The sequence below is a fragment of the Natrix helvetica genome (assembly GCF_964273705.1).
Source record: "Natrix helvetica genome assembly, chromosome: 1".
Taxonomy (NCBI): Eukaryota; Metazoa; Chordata; class Lepidosauria; order Squamata; family Natricidae; genus Natrix; species Natrix helvetica.
The window spans coordinates 352836073-352851938 of record NC_138548.1 but is presented as its reverse complement, the minus strand read 5'-3'; the positions used below and the strand labels follow the sequence as shown (position 1 = coordinate 352851938).

General features: G+C 45.8%; 1 protein-coding gene and 1 long non-coding RNA gene across 3 annotated transcripts in view; both read right to left on the bottom strand.

Moving 5' to 3' along the window:
- PBX2 (PBX homeobox 2) overlaps positions 1 to 1836 on the bottom strand; it is a 44389-nt gene extending 42553 nt beyond the window's left edge. For both annotated transcript variants that reach the window (XM_081935199.1, XM_081935200.1), the window contains exon 1: positions 1353 to 1836. In XM_081935199.1, coding sequence (XP_081791325.1) covers positions 1353 to 1558 — 206 coding nt within the window. In that variant the 5' untranslated portion in view covers positions 1559 to 1836. The remainder of the gene's footprint in view (positions 1 to 1352) is intronic.
- Positions 1 to 15866, bottom strand: part of LOC309383178 — a 474080-nt gene that overhangs the window by 203111 nt on the left and 255103 nt on the right. The window lies entirely within an intron of this gene.

The following is a 15866-nucleotide window of genomic DNA, read 5'->3' as shown; positions in this document are numbered from 1 at the left end:
ACTCACAGCAACAATCCTAATTGAAAAACAAATACCTTCCAGGAACTGAAATCCATCTTCTGAAGCAAACTAATGTACTACAAAGCTCTTCACACACAAAACAGAGCTTCAAAACACACCTCAGTAGTCTTGCGTGGCAAAAAACAAACAAACCCCGGCATCATTGCAAAACAATGGCTCTTTAAAGACTGCCAGGAAATAAACTAGTTTTTAAAGAAAACCACAACTCCAATCCACCCAAAAGTTAAAAATTTGGAAGTTGCAACCTTAATACCAGGCCAATGCTGCACTCCACATCAGAAGGTAACGCATGCAAAATATATATATTACTGAGTATAATCATCAATACTAAAATATAACGAGAGAAGCTCTCATTCTCCATCAGAACAGGGTAGGTAGGAGACACAAGATGTTTAGAAAGAAGATTGCGTGGAAAGTCAAGAAGGGTAAATGGTTAATTTGGGGACAGCATCCCATAATATTTTTTTTCCTCATCAGCTCTTAGACCTTAAGCGCTAAGGGTTCAATCCCTATTTATTTCTCTCTCTGTTTCAAACAGATCCACTGCATTTTTATATCTGTATCTAAATCCTATCTTAGTGTCCTCAAGCCAACAGCTGTTTTTACTACTGCAAATATTTTCTCCTGCAAATCAGTTTGCCCACCTAGATTGCAGGTAAAACGATCTCAGGATCCAGTTCCCTCCTTCCTCTTTGTATCTTAAACGCCAGATCCAGAAGGCCCAATAAACCCTGCATGCTTGCTTGTCAGGTTCTTTTTATGCCTCCTCCCACCAACCCCCTCACCTCTTCCCAACAATTAATATAAATCAAAACTTGCTCTGTATTTCCAAGCCTTCGACGAAACTCCCTCCCTCCTCAAGTTCCCCAAAAGCAAAGCCCACCTTTCTCCCCCCCTTTTTTTAAAAAAATATAAAGAATACCCCCTTCTCCTCCAGAACTTCCAGTTCTACTTTCATCCCCAAAGGCGGTAATTTGGTTTCCAGGAGCCGATCAAGGCCAGGGCACCCCCTAAAAGTCGGGAACCCCCGTCCCACTCCTGGATTTCCAAAGTCTGCACCCGGTGTTCTTTTCCAACCAGCCACTCAAGGCAAAACAAAACAAAACAACCCCCCCCCCCAAAAAAAAACCTCGCGGGGAAGGCGAGCCGACAAATCCACCGCAGGGCCTTCCAGATCCCCCGTTTCGACAACTCGGCGAGGCTTTGCCAAAAGTTTGCACCCCTCTCCCGCACGCACACACAAAGGGAGCCCACCCGGGCCAACTTTCCAGGGCCGCCCCCCCTCCTCTCTTTCGCCCCGGCCGTCCAAAGACTCGAGAAGGAGAACCAACTTTGCTTGCGCTTCGTCCAAGCTTTGATCGGTGATGGTCATGATCTGCTGGAGGATGTCGCCGATATCTTGCTTCCGGGGCTCTCCGTTATCCGACGGGGGCTCGTGGAGAGCGTGGGGGGTCATGGCTTGGACCCCCTGGACCGAGGGGTGCCCCGCGAGCCCCACCACCCCCCGCGCTTGGATCAGCCTGCCTGGATCATCCATGCTCGGCGAAGGGATTCCCCCACACGCGCGCGCGCGCGCGCGTCCACGGCCAGCCGCGAGCGATCGAGGGAGCGAGGGGGGGCTGGCTGGCGGGCGGGCGGGCGAACGAGCCCCGGCGGCGGGAGGACGGCCGGCCGGGCGGTCACTCGGGCTTTGGCCGGCCGAGACGGAAGGGCGACGCTGGAAGAAGAAAGGCTGGCGCGCTAATCCATCTTGGCGGTGCGCTCCCACGGCCCCTTCCTTGGAGACTTTGGGACTGGAAAATGGAGTCCCGCACAAGGGCTGGAGGAGGAGGAGGAAGAGGAGGAGAAGGGAGGGGGAGGGAGGGAGGAGGAGCTGAGAAGGGGGAGGGAAAAGAAGAGAAGGAAAAAGGAGAAGAGGAGCTTAGCTTCCCCCCCCCCCTTTCTCCTCCTCCTCCTTCAGCGCCTCCTCCCCTGCTCTTGATGCGCCCAGGCGGAGAGGCGCAAACTGTGCTATTTATCTATTTGCTGCCCTCCGCTGGCTTGGGAGAAGCAAAACGCCGGGAGCCGCCGAGCAGCCCCGCTCCTCCAGAGCCGGCCGGAGGCGGGTAAGCGCCCAAACGAAAGGAAAGAAAACGGAGGAGACGCGGGGGCCCTTTGCACCCTCATGGAGCGCTTTGGACTGGAGCGCTTGAACGTGGACGCTTTTTCTCCGCTTCCCGCCGGGACTGCGATCTAGGAAGGGAATCTCTAGGGATCGCCGGCTAGCCTTTCGCCTTCCCTCTGAAGATCCCCAACGCACGCACACGCACACACAAGCACATACACAGGCGGCGGCGCCACCCCAAATTGAAATCTGCTGTGTGCGTAAAAGTCGCTTTGAGGGGACAGTTTTCCTTCATCCGCCCAACCGGGGATTCGGTCCGCTTATCGCGCTGGGCTACGGCTTCTTTTTTTGAAACCAACGCCACCCTTGGCAGTGGGTAGGTGGAAGGGGAGCCTGCCCGATGCTTGTACGGTAGGCGGTAGAGGGAATGGTCTTCCGCCACCGTTTTGTTTTTATGTATTTATTTTTAAGTCTTTTAATGTCATCATACTACTAAAAAAAAATGATATGGAGACTCTAGAAAAAGTGCAGAGAAGAGCAACAAAGATGATTAGGGGACTGGAGACTAAAACATATGAAGAACGGTTGCAGGAACTGGGTGTGTCTAGTTTAATGGAAAGAAGGACTAGGGGAGACATGATAGCGGTCTTCCAATGTACTTGAGGGCAGAGGTAGGTTCCTACCGGTTCGGCCCAGTTTGGCTGAACCAGTAGTGGTATGCCAGCCTGGGTTGCCGAACCGGCAGCGACCCAGACTGGCCACGCCCCCAAACCGGTTCCCCATCTTTTTTTTTTAGTTCTGCGCATGCAGAAGATGGTGGATAGCCATTTGTCTGGAACGGTATAGGGTTTCCTGCCTAGGCAGGGGGTTGGACTAGAAGACCTCCAAGGTCCCTTCCAACTCTACTATTGTATATAATTCGCATTGAACTGTGCATGCACGGGCAGTGCGCATCCAGTGTGCACGTACACGTGCACGAGCAAACCGGCAATAACGCCGGCTGAAACCCACCCCTGCTTGAAGGGCTGCCCCAGAGTGGAGGGGGAGGGAGTCAAGCTATTTTCCAAAGCACCCGAAGGCCAGACAAAGAATAATGGATGGAAACTGACCGAGGAGAGATTCAACCTAGAAACGAGGAGAAATTTTCTGACAGTGAGAACAATTAACCGATGAAACGGAAGTTGCCTTCGGAAGTTGTAGGAGCTTCATCACGGGAGGCTTTCAAGAAGAGACTGAACTCCCTTCTGTCAGAAATGGTGTAGGTAGGGTCTCGTGCTTGGGTGGGGTGTTGCCTAGATAACCTAAAACAAGGGTGTTAAACTCTATTTCATTAAGGGCAACATCAGGGTCGTGTTTGACCTCAGGGGGTTGTGAGAGGCATAGCCATAACCTCCTCCAAACTGTACATATTTAATTTTTTATTGTATTTTGTGATATTCTCTATGGACTGTACACCGCCCCGAGTCCCTTCTGGGAGAGGGGGCGGTCTAGAAGCACCAAATATAAATAAATAAAAATAAATAAACATCACTTCTGTCCGCGGCACCTGTGGTGACTCAAGTACTTTGCCAGTCAAAACAGGCTCCTGAGCTCCATTTTCAGCTGCAATGGCCTCCTGCAACCCTCTGCCAGCAAAAAGGGAGCTCGGAAGGGCCGCACTTTTTTCTCTGGCAAATCCACCACGGGCCGGTCAGTCCTGCGGTCCAGATCTAAGCACCTCATGGGCTGGATCCGGGCCGTAGGCCTTGAGTTTGACACCCCTGACCTGCAGGATAACTTCCAACTCTGTTATTCTGTTAATTTTTCATTTCTGCTTGTACGCCGCCCAAAGCCGCATTCAGTGAGATGGGGGCCCATATAGTGTTTTTTTAAATAAATAAAAGTAAGCTGTAAACCAGGGGTGTCCAAACTTGGGAACTTTAAGACTTGTGGACTTCAACTCCCAGAATTCCCCAGCCAGCATCTGGCTGGGGAATTCTGGGAGTTGAAGTCCACAAGTCTTAAAGTTCCCAAGTTTGGACACCCCTGCTGTAAACCATAGTTTACATCTATAGTCTCTGGGCTGAGAAACCTTTATCCCATCCATGCACAAACTGAAATATAAACATTATGGCTTTTAGGGATGTGCCAGTCTGGGGACTCTGAGGTTGTACATTGCACTGAACTGGAGTTGGCCTAATCATAGTTTACTCGGTAAATTACAGTTTAGAGGGGCCAAATAGCACCAAGTGTGTTAATCGTAGTTTACAGACCAGACGAACCTAAGCAAACCAAAACTGCAAAGAATTCCACTGGTTAGCATCCTGATGAGATTACCTAGCTGGGTGATGGAAGGTTTGCAAGCAAATAACCAGATTCAGAGAGCACCAAAGACTCTACCGTTCAAGCCTCAGCTGCAGATATTCTTTTCTATTCCCCCCTCCTCCCCCAAAAAATCATAGGCTTAGCAAATCATATGCTTAGCAAATCCAGTTTGTAAGAGAGGTGTAGCGCTCCATGGCACGGGACCTAGTTACTTGCGGGATCGCATCCTCCCACATACATACATCCCTGCGGCCAATTCGCTCACACAGGGAGGGACTTCTCCTGGTGCCGTCCACTAGGCAATGCCAATGGGCGACACCAATGAGTAGGGCCTTCTCTGTGATGGGCCCAACCCTCTGGAATGACCTCCCCCCCGACATTAGAACCACTACTGACCTCCGCTCCTTCCGACAGAAATTGAAGACTCACCTGTTCCGATTAGCAGGCCTGGCATAATTACAACTGTCCCTCCTGGCAAATGTATTATTATCTGGTTATTTTAGGGTTTTTTAATCTGTTGTGTCTGTTTTAGGGATTTTAAAAAATTATATTTATTCAGCTTTGTACAGTTCTTTTAATTGCATTTTAACCTCCTCCAAACTGTACATATTTAATTTTTTATTGTATTTTTGTGATATTCTCTATGGACTGTACACCGCCCCGAGTCCCTTCTGGGAGAGGGGGCGGTCTAGAAGCACAAATAAATTGAATTGAATTGAAATTGAATAAAGATACATGTTTGCCACAGCAAAAAAATTTTTAAAAAAAAAACTGCATGAATGAAGTCCACTAAACTCATGTTTATAGTTTAAAAACAAGTAATCACAATCCCATACAAGTATAAAAGAACCGCCACATTAAATACTGGATATTAAAGTTTAACAATTTTCTATATGATTGCTTTCATCATCGTAAAAAAAAATATCAGGTTTCAAATCTTCATGTTTTTACAAGCAGATGTTAACTCCAAGTGGATGAATGCCAGCCTTCAGGAGGCTGAGAAACAAAACTGGTTGATGAGTCTAGGATACTTTTTGTATTGATGTATGCAGATCAGACCCATTTTTTTTCTAGCACATGGTAGCATTTGTACGATTCAAAAAACTTGTTAGGACAAAGGATTTGGATGTTAGGATCTGAAGTTTCCTGGCAGCTTACAACAGTAAAAGCATACAAAATAATTGTCAGACGCATGGAAGCAGAACAATCAGAGAGAGTTGTGTTGTGGCCCGCCAGTGGCCGGTGGAGCTGGTGGCAGATTCGGACAATGAGGGGGTTGGGGAGGAACATGGGCCAGTCCTGGAGTCTGGGGAAGGCTCTGATGAGGGCTCTGCGTCGGGAGGGCAGAGATGGGGCCAGGGTTGTCCGACAGTTATTAGCTGCCTTCGGAATCGGATATCAGTGGGGCAGAAGAACAGCTGGAGCCTGTTCCCAGTGTGTGCATATGCAGAGCTGCCAGGAGAAGGGAACAGCTAAGGAACAAGGGCTGACTCAGGAATAAAACCACAGGTGGAGGGTGAATGGCCCCTCCCATGGGGAATAAAGAAGAGTGAAAGGGGAGTGGAGTTTGCAGGAGACAATTAGTTCAGTTCATTAGGGTGACGATCTGTTCCTGGCATCTTGCCAAGTAATTGCTGCTACAGCTTGGTGTTTGAAAGATATCGGCCTGGCAGCTCTCCAAGCCTGATATAGGTCTGTGGTTGTGAAATCTAATGAAAGACTATTTGCCGGGACTTTGCTGGAGAGGAATTCCCTTTAACCTAAATAAAAGAGACTTTATCGAGACGAGGAGTCAGCTTCACGCTCTTGGGAAGCCTAGGTTAGAACAGGTTGATCAGAGCAGTAACGTTTATTGCTACTTGCCTATTTACAAGAAGCTTGCGGGACTCTACTCAATACAGAACAACTAGATAAGGACTGCAAGGGGTATTTTTTTGGGGGGGGGGGTGTTTGTGTCTGTTTTATGTCATTTCCTCCCTTTCAGCAATTCCAGGCGAGTCTCTTAACTGCTCCTTCCACTTCAGCTGTAGAAGGAGCACCACGTCGTAAAAAAACGCAGCTCAACCCAAGTAACTTAGTACAACTAAATAAGACAATGAACAATAATGTAAGAACAGTGTGGAAACAATATTTTGAAATGATGGAGGCCAAAGATTTAATTTCTAAAAAGTCTCCAGAAGAGAATATCTTCAGTTTAATTTTGGACAGCCATACCAAGGGAGCCAAATGCTCCTGCAAAGAACAGAACAGAATAGGACAGGACAGGACAGGATAAGGATAAAAGATAGGACAGGACAGAAGATAGGTTAGGAATGGAATAGGATAGGATAAAATGGAATGAAATAGAATCATAGGAACAGAATAGAATAGAATAAAATAGAATAGAATAGAACAGAGGTGGATGGGACCTTCGAGATCTTCTAGTCCAGCCCCCTGCTCAAGCAAGAGACCCTATACCATTTCTGGCACATGGCTGAAATATCTTAGTCCCAAGCCATGTTGGGCATTATGAGTCAAACGTTGTGATGCCGTGCTCAACTGAGAGATAGTAGGGGGGAATATCGGCAACAGCACTGCAATTTCCCAGGGAGGTGGCAGTACATTCCAGAGAGGGGCCCAACACAAGAGACTGCACTGTCCTGAACTGGCTGAGGGAGGGAGGAAAAGGTTCAGGATAGAGATACAGCCTAGAATCTCCCAGGGTATATCTATTAGGCCGGAAGGTTATAGCTTTAGTCAGGCTAGAGTCTGTCTCTCGGACCTAAGCGGACTCAATTAGGCCTCACTGTGTCATCTTTGGGCTTAGGCCTGAAGTAGCCATTTCAATTTCCCCCAGAAACCTATTAGTAGCCAATGCAGCGCCTGCACGCTGGGCATACTACAGCTTCTGGGTGGTCTTCAAAGGCAGCCCCATGTAGAGTACATCGCAGACGTCTAGCCAAGCAGCAATAAGGGCATGGGTTTTTTGTATCCAGGTCCTCCTGCTTTAGGAAGGACCACTCGGTGGCATCTAGCTTCTACAATATGTGAATCCAAGAGAACCCCAATTCACAGACTTGCTACTCTACGGGAAGTGCATTGCGTTTGAGAGATGACGCTGGAACCAGCAGAGGACAGCAGAGCACAAAGAGCTTTTAGCATCTTTCATCCCACCCAGACCTCCACATCTGTTGAGCAAGAATTTGATGACCTCTGCAGCTGGTATTCGGAAGGCAATATAATACAATACAATACAATAGCAGAGTTGGAAGGGACCTTGGAGGTCTTCTAGTCCAATCCCCTGCCTAGGCAGGAAACCCTATACCGTTTCAGACAAATGGCTATCCAACATCTTCTTAAAGACTTCCAGTGTTGGGGCATTCACAACTTCTGGAGGCATTTTCTGTTCCACTGATTAATTGTTCTAACTGTCAGGAAGTTTCTCCTCAGTTCTAGGTTGCTTCTCTCCTTGATTAGTTTCCACCCATTGCTTCTTGTCCTTCCCTCAGGTGCCTTGGAGAATAGTTTGACTCCCTCTTCTTTGTGGCAACCCCTGAGATATTGGAACACTGCTATCATGTCTCCCCTAGTCCTTCTTTCTATTAAACTAGACATACCCAGTTCCTGCAACCGTTCTTCATATGTTTTAGTCTTCATACGTTTTAGTCATATAATGATGCACTTCTAAGTATTAGGTGGCCCCTCCCGGAAGCTTCATATTAAACAGGAAGAGCCAACCCAGCGGTACCCCCACGGCAAGAGCATCCACAAGCTGGAACCATCTACTGAAGTAGGAAGTGTCTCTGAACCCCAACCCATAAAAGCAATATTGTGGTCCTGTGATAGCAAAAGTCAACAAGAGTTGTCATAGTGAAGTTCTCTATCCCATCCAGATCCCAAAACTGTAAAGCTCACTCAGCAGTGGTGAAATTCAATTTTTTTTTTACTACTGGTTCTGTGGGCATGGCTTGGTGGGCAGGGTAGGGGAAGGATACTGCAAAATCTCCATTCCAACCCCACTCTGGGTCCAGCCAGAGGTGGCATTTGCCGGTTCTCCGAACTACTCAAAATTTCCGCTACCGGTTCTCTGAACTACTCTAAATTTCCACTACGAGTCCCTTTTGGGAGAGGGGGCGGTCTAGAAGTGCAAATAAATAAATAAATAAATAAATACTAGTTCTCCAGAACATGCTGGATTTCACCCCCTGTGACCCAGTAGGCAGCTTTTCTGAATCTTAGCAACTCTAAGATGCGTGGACTTCAACACCCAGAATTCTCCTCCCCCCCCTCCCCAGCTGAGGAATTCTGGGAGTTGAAGTCCACGCATCTTAATAGTTGCCAAGGTTGAGAAACACTGCCTTACAGCAGGGGTGTCCAAACTTGGCAACTTTAAGACTTGTGGACTTCAACTCCCAGAATTCCCCAGCCTGGGGAATTCTGGGAGTTGAAGTCCACAAGTCTTAAAGTTGCCAACTTTGGACACGCCTGCCTTACAGGAACCCAGACAGGTAGTCCTCAACTTACCACCACAATCGAGCCCAACATTTCTATCGCTAAGTGAGACATTTGTTCATTCTGCCCCCAAAATAAGACCTTTCTTGCCACAGTTGTTAAGTGGATCACTATAGTTGTTAATGACACGGTTGTTAAGTGAATCTGACTTTCCCATTGACTTTTGCTTGTCGGAAGGTCGCAGAAGTGGATCACACGACCCTGGGACACTGCAACCATTAAATATATGAGCCAGTTGCCAAACACCTGGATTTGGATTATGTGACCACGGGGATGCTGCAACGGTCATAAGTGTGAAAAACGCTCATGAGCAGTGGTGGGATTCAAATAATTTAACAGCCGGTTCTCTGCCCGAATGATTTCTTCCAACAACCAGTTCACCAAACTGCTCAGAAAGTTACCAACCGGTGGTGCGAACTGGCTGAATCCCACCACTGCTCCTAAGTCACTTTTTTCAGTGCTGTTATAACTTTGAGCAGTCACTAAATGAACTTGTCAGTAATGGCTTCACTTGGCCATGAAAAATTGGTTTCTCCAACTCAGTTTCTGGAACTTCATGTAATTATGTTCATGGAAGAGGCTTCACCTACTTATTAAATTAATTCGTTCTCTGGATTTGCACAGTGCATTTGTACATTAATAACTAAAAGGCTACTGGGTTTCCCTGAAAATAAGACAGGCTCTTATTTTCTTTTGATCCCCCCGAAATAAGCACTTGGCCTTATTTTCGGGGAGGTCTTAATATCTTTGAGGTTCAGGAGGCGGCATGCGACGTCACCTCAGGGCTGCTGCTATGTTGCAATATTTTCGAGGGAGGACTCATTTTAACGCATGCGCTCAAAAGCCTAATTGGACTTATTATCTGGGAAGGTCTTATTTTCAGGGAAACGGGGGGAGAGAGAGAGAGAGAGAGAGACAGACAGACAGATAAGGTGGATGGATGGATGGACGGACAGACAGACAGATTTGTTCTGTCTATGGATTTTTCAGACTGCTAATATTGGAGAGCTTTTTCATGAATAACAACAGAAACCTAATCAGACTCCTTCTGGCTCTGCCCAGTCTTGGATCAGGTGAGTATCCGTCCCTTGTTTTAGAGGAAGTATGGTATTTGCATTCAGAGAAATAACAGATAAACAGGAAGCTACCTTATACTAAGAAAAACCACTGTATGAGTTCCGTATTGACTCTTCTGAATGTCAGTTGGGTTACAAAGCAGTTTGTTCAATTCTGGTTAAAAGGGTAGTGTGAATTCAGCAGTTGTGGTTTAAGTGGTTCATGCATTGTTCAGACGTAGCTGTTTATCATTGACTGTATGATTGTTAATTTTACTAACAATGTATCATAGTTAGTCAAACCGCAATTTGGCATGTTTGTTTTCTTTATTTACCAACATGTTTTTCATTTATTCTTTTAATGTATCAAGACAATGATGGTGTATTTAAATTCCTTCCGCCTGGAGCTCTCCAAATATGTTGAATTTTTAAAATTCCCAGCTAGCAGCATGGGAGAATGATCTTAATTCATCAACAAAAGATTTCTCTTACTAAGCTTTCAAAACATGTCCCAAAGGTGCTTTTTCAAAGGTCAACTGAATTTCCTTTGTTTTTCCTTAAAGACGTTTTGTTTCTCCTCCAAGAAGCTTCTGCAGTTTGTTGAAGAACTGAAGACGTTTCTTGGTGAGAAGCAAAATGTCTTCAAGGAAAAACAAAGAAAGTTCAGTTGTGTTTTGAAAAAACATATTCGGGACAATCATGACCTGGATGACTGAGAATCTCCATAGATACTGTAGGAAGTTAGCACCCACAACTCTCCTAGAAGAATGAAATATTCTAGAGAATATTTAAAAAGGCAGAATATTATATTTCCCAGGATGAGAAATGGAAAAACATGTTTTTAGGCAGGAAGCAGACTCACTCTTAATATCGCCCCCCCCCCTCAATAGCTCACAGCAGATGTCAGCACTTAAGTGATAAAGAGATGGCTAGGTCTATTCATAGGCAAATGCCATCACCCAAGACCCAACAAAGGATTAGGATTAATTAGGATTAGCCCCCTACCCATCTAGCAACAGAACTCACCAAGATGTCATGTGGTGAGTTCTGTTGCTAGATGGGTAGGGGGCTAATCCTATATCACCCAGCAAGATTCAACCAAGCTTGGGACGCAAGACACTACAAAGTTACCCCTGCATAGCCCCATGGGAGTCTGACAACCAATCAGAATACATTTCTGACACAGGAACAGGAAGCTCCAAGGCGGGGCCAAAGCGAGGATATAAATCTCTCTCCCATCCATGTGCTTTTTTCTTTGCCCAGGACCAAAAACACCCACGTGGTCCTGTCCACCATTAAACCATCTTTCCAAGCAGTCTCCATGTTTCCAGTGTCTTTCTTCCCACTTGGAACTGAACCTAGATGGACATTTATTCCAACAAATCTCTTCAAAACATGTTTGACAAAAGATTGGTCCTTAGATAAACAGATTCCAAAGAAAGTAAGAGATAAGAGGAAGAAATACTCTTCTTTAGCAAAGAAATTATATAACAATGGAATCTGGTTTAAATGGTTGTTGCCAGAAGGAATGCTAATTTTCTGGGAGGGCAGTAGAATTAGAATTAACACAGTTGCGGAGGCGGAGGCCTTTATTAAAAAAAATAGTGCCCTCCTAGATCAAACAGGGGACAGTACACAAGATGTGAAGGAGGGAGGGGCTGCGGCTCTGCCAGCAGACAGGGGGGAGGACGCAACATTAAGAAGACTCAGATCACAAAAATGAGTTGAAACATTTTTGCAATTGTTGTTATAATGTAACTTTTGGAAGTGATACAAAAGATGATTGAATATATTGATGATTGAATGTAAAAACAAAAGGCTGCCAATGTTTATTCAAATTTTGATGTCTTTTCTTAACTTTTTGGTTAAAGTTGTGAGATTTGGGGGGGGGGATTTCTACCTCCCGCATGATGTAGCTGTCAAAATTTTTCTACACCTATTTACCTTTTCCCCCTAAAACATTTGTAAAAAACCAATAAAAATTTTACAACAATAACAACAAAAAGATTGGTCCTTAGGTATCTCATGCTGGTGTTTTAAGGTGTCATTTATGTGAGATGGGTGATGTACAAATGTGATAAACAAATGAACAAACAAGCAAAAGTAAATAAGACATTTGAGTGTTTTTTTGATTCATATGATTCTGGCATGGCTTTCAAGTTACAACTGATGTTAATGCAGTCTTTTCTTTTTAATGTGTGTGCCTTCAAGTCAGTGTTAACCCTGGACAATTGCCTGGACAAGTTTTCTTGCAATTTTCTTGACAAGATTTCAGAAGTGACTTGTGTTGCCTGATTCCTAGGGCTGAGAGAGAGGGACTGGCCCAAGGTCACCCAGTTGGTTTTATGCTAAGGCAGGATTAGAACTCAGAGTATCACAGTTTCTAACCTGGTGCCTTAATCCCTACTCCAAACAGATTTCTTACACAGGAACAGGAAACAGAGAGGTGGGGGCCGAACAGAGAGTATAAAAAACTCAGGAACTCCCAGCAACCCCCCTTTTCTCTTTTTTTCTTCTTCACCCTACATCTGGAAGCATATGATCCCCCTTTTCTGTTCAGGAACTCAAGCCATGTGATTCTGCCCACCATTAAACCATGTTTCAAAGCAGCCTCCCTGTTTCCAGTCTCTTTTTCCCCACTTGGAACTGAACCCAGAAGGACATTTCTTCCAACATTTATATTTTAAACACGTGAAGAAGCATGTTTCTCCTCATTTTTAGAATAACATGTTTCCACATTATTCCATGTTTCTGCGTGCTCTGGATTTAAGAATAAGTTTCAGGATTGAATCAATTTTACATTAAATATTGTGTGGATGTTTTTTCTTAGTGTCTCTCCCTCCTTTTATTTTAATTGCTGAAATGTTACTGTACTATCACTAACGTATCGTTTTATTTTATCTTTGTTATACATCACTAATAATATTTTTAGTTCACAATTTTAGCTTCCGAGCTGGTTTCAGTTTCATGCAGTCCTCCACACCCTGGCCCCTTTTATTGAGTTTTTATTGTTGCTACTTTGCATAATTTTATTTTTTCCCCCATACCATAAACCATGTTTTAGTCTATATCCATATATCTTCTGTCAATCACCTTCCATTCAGGTAGCTGTCTTTGGTAGCAACAAATGCAAGGTTTTAGTTTTTAAAAGCAGCAACAAAGAACAGCCAGCCTGAAATGATATCAGCAGGAGGAACTATGGCAGGAAAATATAATAATACTGTGGTAGACAAAAAAAGAAAAATAATTCCCCATCATTTCCTGGCAAATAAAAGGGGAAGAAAATTTTAGAAGAAATAGAAGAGGAAGAAATATCCCTTTATAAAGCTTAAGTAAAACCACACTTGGAATAGCGCATCCAGGTTTGGATACCAAATTATATTAAAAAAAAGACCTTGAGAAGAGGGAGTCAAACTATTCTCCAAGGCACCTGAGGGTAGAACAAGAAGCAATGGGTGAAAACTAATCAAGGAGAGAAGCAACTTAGAACTGAGGAGAAACTTCCTGACAGTTAGAACAATTAATCAGTGGAACAGAAGTTGCCTCCAGAAATTGTGAATGCCCCAACACTGGAAGTCTTTAAGAAGATGTTGGATAGCCATTTGCCTGAAACGGTATAGGGCAGTGATGGCGAACCTATGGCACGCGTGCCACAAGTGGCACGCAGAGCCATTTGTCAGGGCATGCGAGGCGCTGCCCTGTCAGCTGGCCAGCTGAGTTCACCTTTTTAAAAGCTATTTTTCGCCTTCCCCAGGCTCCAGAGGCTTTATAGGAGCCTGGGGAGGGCGAAAAGAGCCTCCCCCGCCCCCCGGAGGCTTCAGGGACCGTCCCTGAAGCCTTCGGAGCGCTTAAAATGACCCTCCGAGCAAACCAGAAGTGACTTCCGGGTTGCTCAGAGGGTCATTTTAAGCGTTCCGAAGGCTTCAGGGAAGCCTTTGGACAGTCCCTGAAGCCTTCGGAGGGCCTCCGGGGGGTCAGGGGAGGCTCTTTTCGCCCTCCCCAGGCTCCTATAAAGCCCCTGGAGCCTGGGGAGGGCAAAAAAAACCATGTAAAAATGGGGGGTTGCGCGTTTTGTGCGCATGCGCACTGGGATGGTCGCGCGTTGCATTATGGGTGCGGCACACCCGCACTCGACCCCCCTGCGCTCCCCCCACTTGTGGCACGCGAGCCAAAAAAGGTTCGCCATCACTGGTATAGGGTTTCCTGCCTAGGCAGGGGGTTGGACTAGAAGACCTCCAAGGTCCCTTCCAACTCTACTATTGTACTGTATAATAGAGAATGCAAAGAAGAGCAACAAAGATGATTAAAGGGACTGGAGATTAAAACATATAAAGAACCGTTGCAGGAAGAGGTGCCATGATAGCAGTGTTTCAGTATTTGAGGGGCTGCCCCAAAGAAGAAAGGGCAGAGTGTCAACCTATTTTTCAAAGAACCAGAAGGCAAGTCAAGAAACAATGAATGGAAACTAAACAAGGAGAGAAGCAACCTAGAGCTAAGAAGAAATTTTACAACAGTGGAATGGCTTGTCTTCAGAAGTTATGGCTGCTTCATCATTGGAGGCTTTCAAGAAGAGACTGGACAGCCAAATGATATAGGCCTAGGATGGTGAACCTATGGCACGCAAGCCGTCAGCTCCAGCGCGCATAAGCGCACCGGCCAGCTGATTTTCAGCCTTCGGGAGGGCCGGGGGAGGCATTTTTGCCCTCCCCAACTCTGGGAAAACCTCCGGAGCCTGGGGAGGGTGAAAAACAGGCCCAACGGCCAACTGGAAGTTCAGAAACTTTCCTGAAGCCTGAGGAGGGCAAAAACGCCCTCCTCTGGCTACCCCGGAAGCTGAAAACGGATTGTTTCCGAAGTTCTGATTGGCCCATTGGACTTGTTTTTTGCCCTCCCCAGGCTTCCCTGGGGAGGGAGGCATGCACCCATGCACAGGTGGGCGAGGTGTATTGCATTGTGGGTGTAGGGCACGCTTTTACAAAAAGGTTTGCCATCTCTGATATACACCTCCTGCTTGAGGGTTGGACTAGAAAACCTTTAAGGTCCCTCCCAACTCTGTTATTCTATGCTCTGTGTTCCAAATGGAATCAGGGACAGATTTTATTTTCCTGGGCTCCAAGATCACCACAGAGGGTGACTGCAGCCATGCAACTAAAAGATGCTTGCCTCTTGGATTGTCCAAGCCCAAAATTTCAAGCTTGGTGGCATAAGGGATTTCTATTGTGGGTAGAGGAGTGGAGTACTTTTCTTGTGAAATACTTCTGGATTCAATCGTATTAATGTCCGATATAAAGTACGGATTCCAGGCAGACAAGCTATATTCGAGAATTGGTCTGGCAAAGGTTTTGTATGCCCTAGTTAGCAGTACAATGTTACCGGAGAAGAAGCTTCGCAAAATTAGGTTAACAACTCTTAATGCCTTTTTGGCAAAGCTGTTACAGTGAGCTCGGGGGCTTAGATGGTTTGAGAAGTGTACTCCTAGGTCCTTGACTGAGTGAGGGTCGTTTACGAGGTCGTTTCTGCCCAACTTGTATTTGGTGCTCTGATTTTTATTGCCAATGTGTAGGACAGAGCATTCACAGGCAGGAGTCATTGGAGAAGACCCTGATGTCTGGAAAAATCAAAGGAATTTGAAAAAGAGGGAAACTGAGGCGAAGGTAGTGAGGTAACTATCATTGATGACACCAGAGAGAGCACACAAGAATTCAGGGATGCAATTTCCTAGCCAACAATCCTGGAAAAAAGATACCCAACCGGTCACAAAGCGTTTCAAGAGACTGAGCGACAATCCATGTGAACCTACCAGTGGTGGGTTTCAAATTTTTTTAGAACCTCTTCTGTAGGTGTAGCCTGCTTTGTGGGAGTGGCTTGCTGGCCATGTGACTGAGTGGGAG